General features: G+C 40.0%; 3 protein-coding genes across 9 annotated transcripts in view; 2 read left to right on the plus strand and 1 right to left on the minus strand.

Annotated features, from left to right (window-relative positions):
- Nucleotides 1-17: 17 nt before the first annotated feature.
- Nucleotides 18-16,996, plus strand: part of LOC111324469 (procollagen galactosyltransferase 1) — a 21,497-nt gene continuing 4,518 nt past the window's right edge. The window contains exons 1-8 of one of the 2 annotated variants that reach the window (XR_016000007.1): nt 18-311; nt 1,470-1,698; nt 7,089-7,153; nt 8,311-8,389; nt 8,943-9,147; nt 9,744-9,863; nt 15,221-15,303; nt 15,930-16,036. Coding sequence is in view for 1 of the 2 variants with exons in the window: in XM_088756982.1 (XP_088613108.1) it covers nt 82-311; nt 1,470-1,698; nt 7,089-7,153; nt 8,311-8,389; nt 8,943-9,147; nt 9,744-9,863; nt 15,221-15,303; nt 15,930-16,036 (1,118 nt within the window). In the remaining variant the exon portion in view is untranslated. The remainder of the gene's footprint in view (nt 312-1,469; nt 1,699-7,088; nt 7,154-8,310; nt 8,390-8,942; nt 9,148-9,743; nt 9,864-15,220; nt 15,304-15,929; nt 16,037-16,996) is intronic. The other variant, XM_088756982.1, reaches the window with a different exon arrangement.
- On the plus strand, nt 10,234-12,152 carry LOC148733403 (uncharacterized). Of its 2 annotated transcripts, none has more exons than XM_088756987.1 (3): nt 10,234-10,767; nt 10,858-11,084; nt 11,502-12,152. In XM_088756987.1, the coding sequence occupies exons 1-3, from the start codon at nt 10,523-10,525 to the stop codon at nt 11,630-11,632; spliced, it is 603 nt and encodes a 200-aa protein (XP_088613113.1). In that variant the 5' UTR covers nt 10,234-10,522; the 3' UTR covers nt 11,633-12,152. The 2 variants fall into 2 exon arrangements, with proteins under 2 accessions (XP_088613113.1, XP_088613114.1); XM_088756988.1 differs by having other exon boundaries at nt 10,858-11,101; nt 11,502-11,525.
- On the minus strand, nt 11,958-14,783 carry LOC148733404 (THAP domain-containing protein 2-like). Of its 5 annotated transcripts, XM_088756985.1 has the most exons (5): nt 13,557-13,683; nt 13,206-13,291; nt 12,837-12,985; nt 12,408-12,599; nt 11,958-12,119 (listed from the first exon to the last, which is right to left on the minus strand). In XM_088756985.1, the coding sequence occupies exons 2-5, from the start codon at nt 13,211-13,213 to the stop codon at nt 12,025-12,027; spliced, it is 444 nt and encodes a 147-aa protein (XP_088613111.1). In that variant the 5' UTR covers nt 13,214-13,291; nt 13,557-13,683; the 3' UTR covers nt 11,958-12,024. The 5 variants fall into 5 exon arrangements, 3 of the variants coding, with proteins under 3 accessions (XP_088613111.1, XP_088613112.1, XP_088613110.1); XR_016000009.1 differs by lacking the exons at nt 11,958-12,119; nt 12,837-12,985; nt 13,557-13,683 and adding exons at nt 13,689-13,985; nt 14,299-14,782 and having other exon boundaries at nt 12,461-12,599; XR_016000011.1 differs by lacking the exons at nt 11,958-12,119; nt 12,837-12,985; nt 13,557-13,683 and adding an exon at nt 14,299-14,783 and having other exon boundaries at nt 12,461-12,599.

Consider the following 16,996-nt stretch of genomic DNA (forward strand, 5'->3'; position numbering starts at 1 on the left):
CTTCCGGTCCACTTATCTGCAAAGGACGATGGTCTGAACAAGAAGTAATTCTTCGCAAATCTCCGCAAAAATCGATTAGTGATGGCTGGGTGTAGTTATTTATTTTTGATTACTCTTCTATTTACAAGTTTACAGATTTCATCAGCGGACTCAAAGATCTCGGATGTCGTTTATAATCGTTCAAAGGAGTCCGCTGTGAGAGATCCCGGCGTGTTTTTAGCGATCATAGCTCGTAACGCCGCTCATCTTCTGCCGAATTGGCTCGCATGCATCGAGAATTTGGATTACCCAAAAAATCGAATGTCTGTTTGGTAAGTATCTTTTTCGCATATGTTGTTTCGTCTCAGAAACTCGTATAGCATTGAGCCATAACCATGAGTAACGTACGAAAACCGTTATTCCGTGAAAATTGCAGCTTGCCCACAAGAGCTCATTCAGACTGAAAAAGTGACACTTTCAAATTAATAAACTTTCTGTGTGTCTCAAATCCGTGGCATTTCCTTTAAATGCTCCGAACAGTTCTTGCTTCCACAGTAACAGAGAGGGTAATCGAACCGTGAAAAGGTTGGTTTAGTCAAAACTTAAGCCTTCTCGCTCTTTTGATGTCCAATAAGGTTGTAGGAAATTCGCATAGACCGTGCCAACGTGTCATGTCATTTTTCGAATTCCTTTACATCTCGTGGGGGACCGAGTGAGAACTTAATCTTCCCGGAGTAGTTTCCTTAGTATCTTGGAGATTTTGGACAATTTTTTTCTTAAGTTATGCATGAGTGAAAAGCCTATCTGCAAGCTAAGCTTTTTCAGGTTTTAAAATTAATGACAATAATTCCCTAGAGGAAATCTTACTTGATAAAATGTTGGACTCTTAGCCTATATTGGGCACTTTTTTGAGTTACAATAATGAACTTCGTTTTAACCGTTCAACTTCATAGATCTCATTGTTAATTCTTCCCTCTAGCTGCTACCCATTTTTTTGTAAATTATCTTATGAGTTTGGTGTTAGATCAAGATAACAACTTCTACCTGATGAGTTTTAGTACTATTATTACCTATTTGGAGGATAGTGCATGTGATAGGCCTAGGGACAAGTTAAATGTTATTCACTTGTGGGTCATAGCTTGTAATCAACCAATGGTTGATAACATGTATAAACTGTAGGCGGCAAGAGTACCATATAACCCCATACATTAATTATGCATTCAGACTAGTAGACTTTGTTTTTAAGTTTTGTTGTGAAAGACAAAGAAGTGGAATGCATAATTAATGTATGGGGTTATGTGGTACTCTTTCTCTGTAGGCTGTTAAAGTGGCATCGGGGCCATAGTACTACAGGGTTTATTCTAGAATGTGGCCTTGTGGGATTTCTGAACTTTGAAAAAACTTATTTATTAAACTTATGTCTAAATGTTGGATGGGGTACAAAAAACTGTCTACAAGGATAAGTACCTGTCTTTTTTGGTTTTATCCAGGATCAGATCAGACCATAATGAAGACAATACATCAAAGATACTACAAGAATGGTCTCAAAATGTAAAACATTTATACCACAGAGTTTTGGTAAATGTGTCTGATACACCTAGTAAGTATGATGATGCTGTGGGCCCAGCAGAGTGGCCAGACAGCAGATATCGACAGATGATGTATCTTAGACAAAAGGCTTTGGATAGCGCAAGAAAACAGTGGGCTGACTATTTATTTGTAAGAATACAAGAGACATTACTTTTTAGTCACTTTATGTTGGTTCTAAACAATTATTGGCTGAGGTCTTTGTGATATTCAGAATAATCAAGGTCGAATAATTAAGGCTGGCACCTTGATTATTCTGGATATCACAAAAACCTAATCCAATAATTGTTTTATTATACATGGTTTTAAAGAAAATAATGCCAAACGCATTATCGCAGCAAACACAGTTTACTTTTGAACACTTAAAAATGTACAACTGTGTGGTAAACAAATTTTCACTTGGGCTAATTCCTTTTTGTCATGTGGCTCCTGGATGTTTTTGTCTTTAAGGTATTCGTAGAACAGTTCCTTTGCCACTTTTGTCGATCTTTTAGTATTTTCCAAATCTTTATCTTCAAGTAATTTCTCAATTTCTCGCTGGGTCGATGAAGCAAATTGAGAAGCCATTCTTACTTCGCTGTCCGTGAACTTGACATTGCTCCGCCGGAAGTCATGCATTGTGCACGCAACCTACAGGTTATTCACTAATCTGTAGATTAGTGAATAAGCTGTAGGTTGCGCTGTTTCCCAGAATTAACTATGGGCATTTAGCCAATGAGAAGACAGATGGTGACTGTAGTGTATTGTACCGGAAGTGCGAAAAGGTTGTGTTTGTAGGCATCCCATGATGCCTAGGAAAAGTTGTTGTTGTGATACTCGTTGGCTGCCATGTGGAGAGTGTGTGGATTAAAGTATTAAAATCAAAGGACATCGAAGGTTTTTATTGCTGTATATCCGAATATCACATCTGGCGACGAGGATGGGATGGCGAGGAATGTCCTTGTGCTAGTTTCTTTTTACCCTTTTGTGTTTGGAGGGGACATACTTCTTTGCAATGCCTGGCGGAGAATCGAGTGAGGGAGATGGCAGTTCGGCGAGCACAAGTAGTGGGGTGTCGACCCCAGTGGCTGTGGAAGTAGGCAGTTTGCAGCCTTTTCAAGTTAAAGGAGATCCGCATTCGGTTTCGCAGCGATGGAGAAAATGGAAAAGAGCGTTTCAGTTATACGCGCTTGGTAAAGGGATCATGAATGACTCGCAGAAATGTGGCCTGTTACTTCACACAGCTGGACTCGATGTACAGGAAGTTTATTTCACACTGGTGCCTGATGGTGTAGAGAAGAACTATGCCGAAACTTTCTAGGTACTGGATGACTATTTTATTCCTAAAGCTAATGTACCGTTTGAGAGACATTTGTTTCGGCAAATTAGTCAGAGTAATGAAGAAACCGTCGATCAATTTGTTTGTCGGCTCAGACTACGAGCCGCTTCGTGAGAGTTTGGAGAGCGGGAAGATGAGTACATCAGGGATCAATTGATTGACAAATGTTGCTCGGCAAAATTGCGTCGGAAATTTTTAGAAAAGGAAGGCAGTGTTACTTTGAATGATCTATTAGTTACAGCTCCGGCACAGGAAGCAGTTAATTTGCAGATGGAAGCAATGGGGGCTAACAGTGGTTCAGGACAAGTGAACACTGTTGTTGACGATGGGGCAAGGGGAGGCGACATAAGTTCAGAGCAGGTTAACAGTGTGGTAAATTTAAGAGGGAGCACTAGTAGCGAGAAGAGGGGCTGTTTCAATTGTGGTCGAGAGGATCACTTAGCCAGAGATTGGAGATGTCCTGCTCGAGGTAGAAAGTGTCTTCAGTGTGGAGAAATTGGACATTTCAAGGTCAAGTGTTGTAAGAAGCTCGCTAAGGATTCCCATATGGGGCAAAGACAAGGTGACGGTCGGCGTGATTGGAGAAATACATCTAGTATGAATGAAAGAGGCAGAAAGACAAACACAAATTATGTTGATAGTAGCCCTAAATCAGGACAAGACTCAACACCTAACTATGTGTTTTCAGTGGAGGATAGGCCTGACCAAAAGAGTGGAATAGTAACTGTTGTAGTTGGAGGTACTCATTTGCCAAATGTCCTTGTTGACTCAGGAGCAACATGCAACCTTTTAGGCCAAGGAACTTGGGAGTGGCTTAAGTCACAGAAAATCCAGTGTCAGACCCGAAAGGAGGCCAAAGCCTTATTTCCTTATGGAAGTACAAAGCCATTGCCAACACTTGGAACACTTACAGCAGACATAATGTCCATTGACACTGGTGTGACCTGCAAAGCTGATTTTGTAGTTATAGATGGAGATGGCAGAAGTCTCCTCTGCAGAGAAACAGCAGTGAAACTTGGTTTGCTACGACTTGGGCCTAGCCATGCCGTTAATGCTGTCAATACAGAAGCTGATATCAAAGAAAAGTACAAAGAACTTTTCAGCGGTGTTGGGCTTCTTAGGGATTACGAGTTGAAGTTAAATATCGATGATTCGGTGAAGCCGGTGGCGCAGCCAGTCTGCAGGATTCCATTCGGTGTACGAGAGAAAGTCGAGAGAAAGCTAGATGAATTGTTGGAGAGTAGAATTATAGAGGAGGTTCCTGATGGACCAACAGGGTGGGTCTCACCACTTGTGGTTATACCCAAGGCAGATGGAGATATCAGGATTTGTGTAGACATGAGGTGTGCCAATCAGGCAATAGTGAGGGAACGTCAGCCTATCCCTACAATAGAGGAGGTGCTTCTAGATCTTAATGGTAGCACAGTATTCAGTCGTGTAGATCTGAAGTGGGGATTTCATCAGATACTTCTAGCTGAGGAGAGTAGACATGTGACAACGTTCGTGACTCACCATGGTCTCTATAGATATACCCAACTCATGTTTGGTGTCACCTCAGCACCTGAAAAGTACCAACAAATCATCCGGGACGTATTGCGAGGCTGTGAGGGCGTGGCTAATGTAGCAGATGACCTAATAATTCACGGACGAGGGGAGGAGCAGCATGATAAGAGGCTCTTGGCTGTGCTCGATCGATTGAGGGAAGCAGGTCTGACACTGAACAAAGACGAATGTGAATTCAGATTACCCAGATTGACATTTTTTGGTCGCGAAGTAACACAGACCAGTATAGAACCCAGTGAAGAGAAAGTCGCAGCAATCAGACAGGCAGGTCCTCCACAGAATGTTAGTGAAGCCAGATCTTTCCTCGGTCTTGCCCAGTTTGTGTCTAAGTTTGTCCCAGATCTGTCATCCATTGCAGAACCCATTCAGAGGTTAACCCACAAGAATACTGAGTGCAAATGGGGCAAAGAACAACAGTTGGCATTCGAGAAGTTAAAAGAGCTGATTACGCATGCGGATGTCCTAGCTTACTTTGATGTAAACAGCAGAACAAGAATTGTGGCAGATGCGTCACCGGTGGGGCTTGGAGCGGTTTTAACCCAGCTACATGGAAGTGAGTGGCGTGTGATTGGGTATGCTTCGCGACGCCTGTCTGATGTGGAGCGGCGATACAGCCAAACAGAGAAAGAGGCCTTAGCCCTGGTATGGGCTTGCGAATGCTTTAACATGTATGTTTTCGGCAGGGAGTTTGAGCTTGAGACGGATCATAAGCCACTGGAGTACATCTATTCTCAGAAATCGAAGACTTCTGCCCGTGTGGAAAGGTGGGTCCTTCGCCTACAGGCCTATCACTTTAAGGTTGTTTACAGACCAGGCAAGACCAATATCGCAGATGCCTTGTCTAGGCTAAATTGTGGGTTCCAAGGTAACGAGAGAGAAGATTATGACTTTGTGCATGCTGTGGTTGAGAATAGTGTTCCTTGTGCTTTGACACCTGCTGAACTAGAAAAAGCCTCAGCTGAGGATATGGAGCTGAACCTCATCAAAGAATGTGTCCAAACAGGAGATTGGAGTCAGTGCAATGTACCTGCATACCTTCATGTGAAGAATGAATTGTGTACATATGGTGGGCTGCTTTTACGGGGTTCCAGGCTAGTGATTCCCCGAGAATTGCGACCGCGTGTTTTGGAGTTGGCCCAAGAGGGACATCAGGGTATTGTTAAAACAAAATGTAGACTGCGCAGTAAAGTATGGTGGCCCAAGATGGATGCTGATGCAGAGAAGCTGTGCAGGAGTTGCCATGGTTGTCAAGTGGTCAGTGAATATGCTCCCCCAGAACCTATGGCTCGAGCTCTTCCTCCCAGTGGCCCTTGGGAAGATTGTGCAGCTGACATTCTTGGTCCCTTACCTTCAGGGGAAAGTTTACTGGTGGTGGTAGACTATTTTAGTAGATATTTTGAAGTGGTTATTTTGAGGTCAACTTCTAGCACAAGACTCATTGAAGCTCTAAAACCAATATTTGCCCGGTTTGGAGTGCCGCATACACTCAAGACTGACAATGGGCCTCAACTGGTATCTGAAGAATTCGAAGCCTTCCTTGCAGAAAATGGGATAGAACACCGCACAACAACTCCCCTGTGGCCGCAGGCCAATGGGGAAGTAGAGCGTCAGAATCGCACATTGATGAAGTCAGTCCAGATAGCTCACATTGAGGGGAAAGATTGGCGTCAAGAGTTACAGACGTTCCTAACCGCATATAGGTCAACTCCTCAGATGACAACTGGGGCAACACCCTTCTACCTGATGTTTGGAAGGGAAATGCGGTCAAAGTTGCCAGACTTGCGAAGGGAGGCACCTATCACTAATGAGGAAGTCCGCGATCGAGACTGGTCAAGGAAGTTATCACAGAAAGAGTATGTTGATGCAAAGAGAATTGCTGTTGCAAGTGAAGTGGAGGTTGGAGATAAAGTACTCCTGAAGAACTCGAAGACTAACAAATTGTCTCCAAACTATGACCCAAATCCTTGTGAAGTAATAGACAGGAAAGGAGGAGAGGTAACAATTAGAAGCACAGCTGGTGCCGAATTTAAAAGAAATGTCTCATTTGTGAAAAAGTATCAAGAGAAACCCTTGGAGGCGAAAGTCGATATTACTCCCGTCCATCGAGAGCAAGAAGGAACAAACCAAACAGAGGTAGCAAAAGGGGAGGATGAACTCCCAAGGCCAGGACCAACTGGATCATCGATGTCTGTTCAGCAGGCCACTGCCACTATCCGAAGTCCACTTAACCAGATAGTTTGTCCTAGGCCAGCTCGGAATGTCAGACCGCCTAAACGATTTGATGACTACGAACTTTCTAAGGGATAATTGAATGTTATTTGTTGTAGGCTCATTGATATTATGTTAGGAATCTGACTGGACTTTGTTTATGAACAGTAGGCCCGGGCCTGCATTTCTATGCAAGACATTGTAAGAGTTGTGTTATTTATGTTTGGGTTTTCGCTCTAAATTAAGGAAAAACAGGCATCCCGTGATGCCTAGGAAAAGTTGTTGTTGTGATACTCGTTGGCTGCCATGTGGAGAGTGTGTGGATTAAAGTATTAAAATCAAAGGACATCGAAGGTTTTTATTGCTGTATATCCGAATATCACAGTGACTACAATGTATAATAATGCTAACTAATGTTCCTTGTGTTTTTAAGCTTGTGGATTGTGACAACTTCTTGCTGAATCCTAAAACACTGAGACTTCTGATGGAAGAGAAAAAGTAAGATGTACAAAATGTTGTGAAGTGGATACTGCTGTGTAATTAAAAGAAACCAACTTTTCAACACTTCCATCCCTCCTCTGAGATTGACCCTGTGATAAGAGTTTTGCTGGTTGAAGAAACTTAAAATATAAGATATGATTGAGAAGTTTATACTTGAAGAGGAATCACAGTGCCTTGGAGGCCCCTATTATGGGTTATTTGGAAAAGGGATATTTGGTTAAAATATTGTAGGGATATGGGACATTTAGGGGAAAAAAATGGGATATGGGACATTTGAAATAGAGATATCAGGATATCTAACTTAACTGTAGGTAACTATGCAAGCCACAGGATATAACTGGATATGGGATATTTAGGCCAAAATGAATAGGAGACAGGAAACTCAGACTCCCCTAATGGGACCTCACCTTAGATACTATGAATAGTTCCTCATGATATAAGAAAAATTGATGTCATTTTATATGATATTTTATCACACGACTCGGGCAGTCAGAGAGCCAATAACTAAAATCAACCAATCGAAATGCTCTATTGCCGGTCAATATTCTCTCAGTATTGGACTGGGCACTGACCCGAATGGTCCCGAATGATACCGCACTTGTGTCCCTTTGAACTTCAGTCATGTAATAAATCTCTTATTAACCAAGCTTGCTTGGGACCGTACTGGAAGAATATTGGCCCTCGGTCTTTTTTGTATGGACTGAGCTGCGCTCGGTCCGTACTGTCAAGACCTCAGGCCAGTATTCTCCCAGTAAGGCCCTCACGCTTGGTTAATAAGATATATGTATATATATATATATATATGTGTGTGTATATTATATAACATTCCTTACTGAATTTATGTGCGAGATGACTGCAAACTGTACCCTGCAAAGGGTTGAAATTCATATTAGATTAAGACAGGTATTAAAATGTTGCGTCTAATTAAAGTAGCCCAAGCTTCAAAAACAAGCAGCTAGTGAAAACCCTAACTGCCAGGGCTTGTCCTTAAACTAAAAGGTCATGATTTATTTGGTTACCCATCCCCTATCAATGGCTACTACTAGCTTATAATTAGCTAGCCTGCCCATCCTGTCAGTTTCTTGTCCCTTCCATTAATGGAGGGAAAATAGTGGAGATTAGAATACTACCTCTGAACATTATCTCTTTCAAAGGACTGTTATTTCACCAATGATTGAAGTTTTTGGAGGAAAGGCTGCATATTCTAACTTCTGGGGTGGAATGGATGAAGATGTAAGTCATACACCATAGATTGAGACAGATTTTCATCACCCACAGTGAGATACAAGCATATGCATATGATTTTTTTGCTGTTGAGGAAATGAGAGTCTGATTATGTATACTTAATCTATCTGCTTTCACTGGGTTTAATAAATGAAAACTTTATTCAAGCAACAGTGAACTACCCCTCTCTTCTGACCCATGCAGTCTTGTCCCAGAAACTTTAAAACTTTTGCGAGAGCTTTCTCCACATATACAAACACACATTCACATGAAAAAGACGAAACACACACACACATGCATGCACAAAAGTTGTATCTGTTTATGTAATTTTTTTCATCCTGATTAGCAGAATGACTTTTTTTTTGTCCTAGTGCAAGATTGAGTCTCGAATTGGTTTACCTTCTGGTCTAAAATTTAATGTCACACATCTACATTTTAGACTCAAGCGGCTCAATCTGGTCACTTGAGCTGCTAAATTTTTGTTAAAGGTCTTCTCTTTAATTAGGAATTGATTTAAAGATGGGTGTATTTACCTACCTTATTTAATATTTTTCTTTTGTAGGGGTACTATGCTAGGTCTGACAACTATTTCCCAATGCTTCAACGAGAGGAAAAGGGTTGCTTTGAAGTGCCAATGATTCACTCCACCATGCTGATAGATTTAAGGAAGACTATAAGTGATCAGTTGAGATATAATCCCCCTTTATCAAGTTACCATGGAGAAGAGGACGACATTCTTGTGTTTGCACATTCTGCAAGGGAAGCAGGTTAGCAATGGTTTAAAAATTAAATCTATTATTAATATGGTAATATTACCCTTCTGCCTCAAAGTATTACCAAGACTGTTTCTAAGAGCTGGCAGCCAGCCAGGTACCATTTCGCAGCCAGTACTAGTAAACATTAATATTACTAGTATGTTACACTTGTAGGGTACTTCCATCATCAATTTACATTGCAGGGTTTCCAGCATAAGTATTGAGCAAAGTAACAGAAAAAATGTCCCCCATATCAGAATTAAAATTAGCTCAGGCTGTAAAAATTTTGCCAGAGAGAAAAAAATACAGGCAATAGATGTTATGGGTCACTGTCTGAAAAGGAAAACCCTGGTTGTGTTTAAGAATGCGAAATACATAGGTTTTAAGTACAGTAGAAGCCCATTAACTCAATCTTGGTTGACTTGAACCCCCAGCCAGTAACCTCAAACGAGATCTGATTTCCCTTGACCCCATTTTTCAGTCATCTGCTGTTGTTAACTTCAACCCCCCTTTTACTTAAACTATATATATAATTTCCTTTGGGAGCTCTAGTTAGCAGGGTTCTACTGTAATTTTGCCTTTTCACGAGGCTGTTTTTATTTTTACAGGAATAAAATTGAACCTCTTAAATAAAGAGGTGTATGGGTATATGTTAAGCCCTGCAGATGCCAATAGCACCCTGGAAGACATGAAGGTTCATTTTACCCATGTAAAGCTTGAGTGGTTTGGTAAATAATTTGTATTTATATTCTAATAATAAGTATGGTTTATTTAACAGATCCACAGAGTGGCTTTTCCCTGTTAAATTACACTATTTGAAATTGAAAATAAGTGACATTATGCAATCAAAAAGAAAAAATAATCCTAGAAAAGATTATGCAATACAATTAGAAGTAATAGTAGGACTAACAGGTTTGAAATTACAGAAAAATTATTTAATTGTTTTGTAATCTACTACATAAAAACTCTTAAAAAGGTTCCATGATCTTAACAGTTTCTAATAAACTATGGTAAATAGTTTAACAGCTTTGATGCATTATCTTGGAAACAACCATTTTGATTGGGAACACTAATCGAATGGAGTTACTTGAGTGCAGTTCCTTAAAGTGTATATGACACGAAATTTTTTTTTTCGTTGATAGCTAGTTCCATGTGTATAATAAACGGTTTGAGAGTTTAAAATGAATGAAACAATTTTTTTGGTCGATTTTTAGCGCCCGAAACACGCTAAATTTATGTGTAAAATTGTTCCCGGAGACTGGGCCGAGAATTGGGACTCGTGACGTCAGGCTGTTTGATCCTATGATTGGCAAGGTCAACAACTTTCAGTGTTTTCCTTGTAACACGCTGTGATTACTCGCTCAATTCTATCGTTTCACGCTTCGAAATGTCCAGCGATTCCGAGAGTATTGAGTCGTCTGACTCTATAGAAAGTATGGATTGTGGAATAAGCGACAGTTCTGAAGAGGAATGGGGAGTTATCACTGGTGTGATAGCTCCATATCAAGATGAGCCGCTCGCGGATGAGAACGACGAAGAAACTGGCGTTTCGAGCGAACAAACCGATGTTGATGGACTTACCCCGTCAACTCTGGAGGCTAGATACGAGAGAACTGTAGACGTAGACTCCTGGTTAGTAAAACTGGTCCTTTAAAATTCCTTGTATATATACTTATCGCAAATCTTTGTTAGACAACAATTCATTTTTGCTGTCTTCTTCAGGTGTCGCTGCAAGCAATGTAATACCGGGACGTTAGTTGGTACCCTGGAGTTTCGATGTTGCAGAGAGGTAACAAATTCATCTGCAAAGATGGTGTTTGATGGTTCCATTGAACGGATAAAATGCATCACACAACACGAGGACTACGATGCGATTAGGAACCGCGCAGTTCTTCTCCAAGTGGCTCCCTTGTTGAGAAACCAGGATGGTGGGACTTACCGTCGCCGAGGTGAAGTCAGAAAACGAGTCAGTACATTTTTAGTAAAAACATAAATAAAAACATACAATGTGTAAACTAGCATAATCACTTTGCTGAGCATAAAACATTAAGCTTCAGATAAATCAGGGTAAATTAAGGCACCTCAAGCTATAAAAGTTGACCAAGTTAAGTTAGATTTTGCATTTACTTGGACTTTTATCTGATGCACTGACCTAAGATAAAACAGGAACTAATAAGATTGCTTGCAAAGTAGCTTGTAGGAAAATGTAAGCTTGAGAAATGCCCTGCAGTTCATTATCAATTCCTAAACATAAATATTTTTATTTGAATGTGTGTGTCATGGGGAGGTGAAAGGCAGGGTCCTGTAGTAATGTAGAGCATTCTTACACACCTTCCTATATAATTTTCATTGTGCTTTTACTCTAGGTTCATTAGAGCTGTTGCATACCGATGGACCACAAGGTGGCTTTGTGGCTACATGGGCTGGGATAACAAAAGACCACTACCAGCCTGTGTTTACCATAATATCAGAACTAAATACCAGTCACAAAAATTAATACCAGAGGTTTTGCTGCTGCTCATGACAGAGACTAGCATAGTACACGTAATCAAACCTATGACATGATTGTTCTACACTGATTGTCTCGGTAAACAACAATTTTCAAATTGATTTTCATGGGTGGTTGTTTCTTGTTCTATTGTTTGGTAATGTTTGGACTGTGAACCAGAAACAGCTTAGGTTCTACATGCACACTAGTTTGACTAAATTTAAAATTTCAACTTGTTGTAGGTACAGTGCAAATATTGTAAGTCGATGAGTACAGTGCAATGCAGGCATGGAAAATTTGAAGTAAGAAGGAAAATTGTAACACGCAGAAAACCTTCCTGTGACAAAAGTTTGGTCACTTTATTTTTTGCAACGGCTTTTGTGACTTCGCAATGGTTTTTGTCATATTGAGCAATTGTAAGGTCGTCTTGAAGTGGGTTGACTGCTGCTTGAGGTATTGTCACTGATAGACATCTGTAGTTTCGCCTGCTCTGCTTCTGTAAAATAAATAAATTTATTTAATTATGTTAGTGCATTTTTAGTTTGTTTGTTTAGCATCCTTTTACTATGGAAAAAACATGTAGAAGATATCCTCCGTGGAGACAATCACATTGTGCATTACCATGATGGCAAACTTGTTCCCAAGGTCTATCTTTTCCCCAGTTCTAGTGGGTGGGAAGAAGATAGACCCTGAGGACAAGGTTGCATGACAGTTGGTACGTAGAACATTATGTCATATTTGAACATTGCGCTTCATGAGCTTTGAAGAGTCAAAGCAAACTAACCTGGTGGAAATAGTGACGTTTTCTTCGTTGCCTTTCTTGCCTGGTAAAACTTTACAGCATCCTCTTTATTTACTCTGTCTGGGAACTGCTGGTTGAGGGGTTCTGGTACCCTTGCTGCATACTTCTCATCTACTTTCTTCATTTCTGCCTTTGGCAAGGTGAAGAGAAGATTCTTCAGTGTGTCAACATACCCTGAAAAGATCACAGCCCAATTCATATAAAATGTCGACGTCATTTGAAAAACGTGCAACAGTGTTTTATCAGATATAAGGAAACAAGGTGAAGCAGAGTCCTTTACACAAGATGCTGGTCAATAGTACTTATCATGGTAAAAAGAGTGATCTGACTCTTAACAAAAGAGCATAACATTTCCTACACTTAGTTCAGTGTAGCCACTGTACTTTTAAAATCATAATGGTCAATAATTACCATAGCTAGGTGGAGATGCCACCTCTCTAACAACCTCTTCTCCCAGTTTAAATTTTGGATAAGTCACCCGAATGTATTCTTTTCCATCGCTTGATGTTTGGGTTTCTCTTCTGAGGTTTTCATTAAAATGCAAGCTTGCCAGTATGTGCCTAGAAAATTTTACTTTAGATGAGCGAACACATGAAAATCTGAAAATGAGATTGTATATGATAATGGTTGGAACACAAGGGAAAGAACCAAGGAAAGGAATTAAGGGGATGGGAATGTGATAAATGATAACAAATACTGTTTTGTGTAGTTGCATACATTGTAGACATGTTGCATGATGTCTGGTCAATAGATCATGTGTAACATTTAGCAGTCACATACCCATTCATTTTCAAAAATGACAGTTTTGAGCTAAAAGTGCAATACAAAACACTACTTTGGCCATAAAACTTCCAGGAATACTACATCTGCAGAGTGTAAAAGGAAAAGGATAAAATATTGTTTGCAACATATTTAGGTGGGAGTCACTGTAATACAACATATACATAGCTACAAAAAGAACCTAACCAATTACTTTCTATAATAACAAACAAACAAGATGGAATAAATTATCCAGTACTAGTGAGAGTGAGTAGCACTAGGAACACTTGAATCAAGTTCAATATGGATACTATTCTTTCGCCATTATACAAAGCTACAAGAAAGCATAAATAGGTTTTGTTTAGCACTCACACTTTTGAGCTCTCTTATCTCCTTTTTCTGTTCCTTTACTATTCTCCTTAGACGTATAGTTTGCCTCTTCTGACTTTTTAATTTGGATTTATATACACAATCTACACAAGAGCTGCCTTGATGTGGTGTTACGTTGGGGGATGGTGTTGTATTGACTGGCGTAGCACAGGTATTGTTGGTGGAGGTCAAGGCAACTGGAGAAGTGAAAGGAGTGATAACAGAAACAGTAGCAGTTGAGGTATTGGTGCTGCCAGAACTTTCATCAGTTGGGCTCATGCACACATCTGTTGCGATGTTGAACGGATTCTCATTATTTGTATCATCATCATGATCATCTACAAGGTTACTCATTGATTCTTCCCTGGCCTCATCAACCTTCTTTTTCTTCGCCTCTGACTCATGAAAGTCTGCAAAGGCATCACGCCTTAGCTGCAGCAAAAACATAAAATATCCTGGTTGATAAAATATATCGAGCACAAGACACCCTTGCTTTTGCTAAGATTATGTGTAGGATTCGAAACGATCACAAAGCTTGTATAAATCAATACTCAAAACTCCAGTGAACATGTTGATGATTCACTAAGGTATAGGTTTTAGCAGTTCAGTTTGCTTTCAGCACGGCAAAACCGCAATTAGACACGGACATTTTACACATAAATGCTTCCAAAAGAATAGGTTATTTACATCAGAAAAACTTACACATGTTAATGTTTATGATCGGAGATCACGAGAAAACGCTTACCTGTCGCCTTTTGCGATCTGTCAGAACTTCAGGACCTTCTGGTAGAACTGCATGTCTTGTTGGAACAGAGCCCTTGATAAGAACTTTGTTCCGTTTTATCTGCGTCGTACCGTCCAGCGAAAATGCCAAGCTGCCCTCGTAACAACTTTGCTCAAAGTGAGCCGAACACAACGAGGCATGTTTGGCAACAGGTTCGCCGAAATCAACTCGGTGCCGCTGCACGAATTTCACCCATTGGGCTCTCACTGTTGGATTTACAGGAAACTGGTGCATCGAAATACCTGGTGTGTAGCTGGTATTCGTACAGCTTCTATTGTTGGGCGCCCCAGCCACACAATAACGTCCACCTTTCCGTACTGGCCTATTCTTTTCCGCCATAGACCACTTTCATAAATGGCTGCCGGATTAATATTCTTTTGTTTAAACTTAAATTTTCCCGAGTGGCCTCGCTTGAGATAATGTATTCTTGCGAATTTTGTACTGGAGAACGAGGCCACCCTGTCAAATTTATATGTAAATAAACGAATTGTAATGCGGCAGCCATTTATGAAAGTGGTCTACTGAGTCAAACAACCTGACGTCACAGGTAAAGTTCACGTGACCTTTTGGCCGCGCGTTCGAGGGGACAAATTTCAAGCCAACTTAGCGCGTAGTTTAAACGAAAACTATGTATTTATAATTATTTTCAACGATTTTTAACTCTCGAACCGTTTGTTATATATATCGAACTAGCAGAAAACAAAAAAAAAAATTTCATGTCATATACACTTTAATACATTCCAGTTTTGATATTTTTAACAAGTACCATTGCTTGCCATGTTGCTGAAGTATTTTGCAGGTTGATTGAAGAAGTGGGTCAGTGGGAGACACAAGTGATTACTCTTCCAGAGCAAAGTGTAAAAATTCTCATTTTATGATTCAGTTGATCATCCGGAGGAATTGATGCCTGTTAGTTCACATATTACTGTTCAATATCCCCCTCCTGGAAAGCTGGGTTTTGATGAGGTACATTATAAAACATTGTATGCATGTGGTTGTATGTATGTAACTATGTAGACCACTCCCCCAATGGGGCTTTTCAGGGTCAATACAAATAGATGAATGTAAAAACATATTGTTTAAAAATCCCAACTGGCAGGATGCAGACTAGTTGGTTATATACAAAAGGAAACTAAAGAGTTTAACTTGGGGCAACTGAAAACAAATCCAATGAGTAGCAGGGTGGAGGGCTTGAATGAGGGACCACCAGATTACAAGTTCACTGTTCTAATCACTCAGCCACACTTAACAAATAAAATGGAATCGTAAATGAATAAAGGGATGGGGGGGGGGGGGGGGGGTTAAGTTTCCAAAAAAACTGTGGTGCTGTGTTGGTGGGGGAGTATAACAAGATAATTTAGTATTATCAACTGAGTTAATTATTTAACTTAGTCACTGTAAAGAATTTCTAAGCTGACGTTTTGCATGTTAGCCCCTTGTCAGGGGGAATTTAAGCCCCGTTTTGAAGACAGTGTCCAACAGCCTCCATTATTAAACATGATTCTGCACAATCACAATTAGTACAAATGCATATGTTCTTGAAAAGTATTGAATCCAGTAGGTGAATTAATTACCATCGTTTTTCCTTTAAGATCTATCTCATCAATCTTAAAAGGAGGCCAGTGCGTCGAAAAAGGATGCTTGCATCTCTCAAAGAGCTGGGAATAAAAATTAAGATGTTTGATGCAGTTGATGGCAAGTATGTACTCCTTTTTATATGTATTGTTCCAGTGAATCTTTCTTATCCACTTCAAAAAGGTAGTTATTGTTAAGGACATTAGCCAGAAGGCTCATTTTTTATTGATTGTTGATTAGTTCACTAATTTCAGAATGATCTTAGATAGCCACATAGCTACAATGCTTATCTGTTTTTCTGTATTTCTATTGGTTTTGTAATCGGACCTTTCAGCGTCACCACGCGCATATAAAAGGCAAGTTTAGCGTCCCTTTAATCAGTTCTTCGTAAGTTTTGAATAGCCTTGGTAAACTTTCGCCCTTTCGTTTTCTCAACCTCTGGCACAAGCGGGACCGATATGTGAGTACCTTTGTAACTTTGGTTTTTCCTTTCCAGTATTTTCAATGTTGGGCGACAATATACAAACAAATATTGCAATGATCTGTATGGATTTAAGATTTAAAGGCCAAATTCATGCCAATTTACGAGTCAGTGAACGACAATCATTTAGATACAACAATGGGCTGTTTATCAGCCACCAAAATTCTTTTAATTTGTTTCCAAACTTTTGTTCTGTTTTACTTGTATTGTTAATCTCGTTATAGGCTTTAGAACCCAGTATTTGACACGCGATTCTTTGATCATGTATTCCGCGGCTTTTCGTTAGATTGATAGAACTTCGTTGTATTGTTGTTCAGTTTACGATCGATCGTTCGATAGATTGATTGACTGTGAGAATAATCGTTATTTTCGTCATTGATTGTGGTTCGTGGTCGATTGCCTTTCAAGAATAAAGATTCGTACAAACAGTCAACTTTGGTTCGTCATTTCGATCAGTAAAATAGTCCCAAACACCTCGTTAACCGCGTTTTGGAGCGACACGCCCTTGAACTTGAGAATTTAGATTTTGGTCGCCGTAAACGCTGCAGTTATATTAAAGAAGGATGCAAAATTCAAGACCATTCTCATATTTTTGTGGTCAAT

The sequence above is a fragment of the Stylophora pistillata genome, chromosome 4 (genome assembly GCF_964205215.1).
Source record: "Stylophora pistillata chromosome 4, jaStyPist1.2, whole genome shotgun sequence".
In the NCBI taxonomy this organism is placed as follows: Eukaryota; Metazoa; Cnidaria; class Anthozoa; order Scleractinia; family Pocilloporidae; genus Stylophora; species Stylophora pistillata.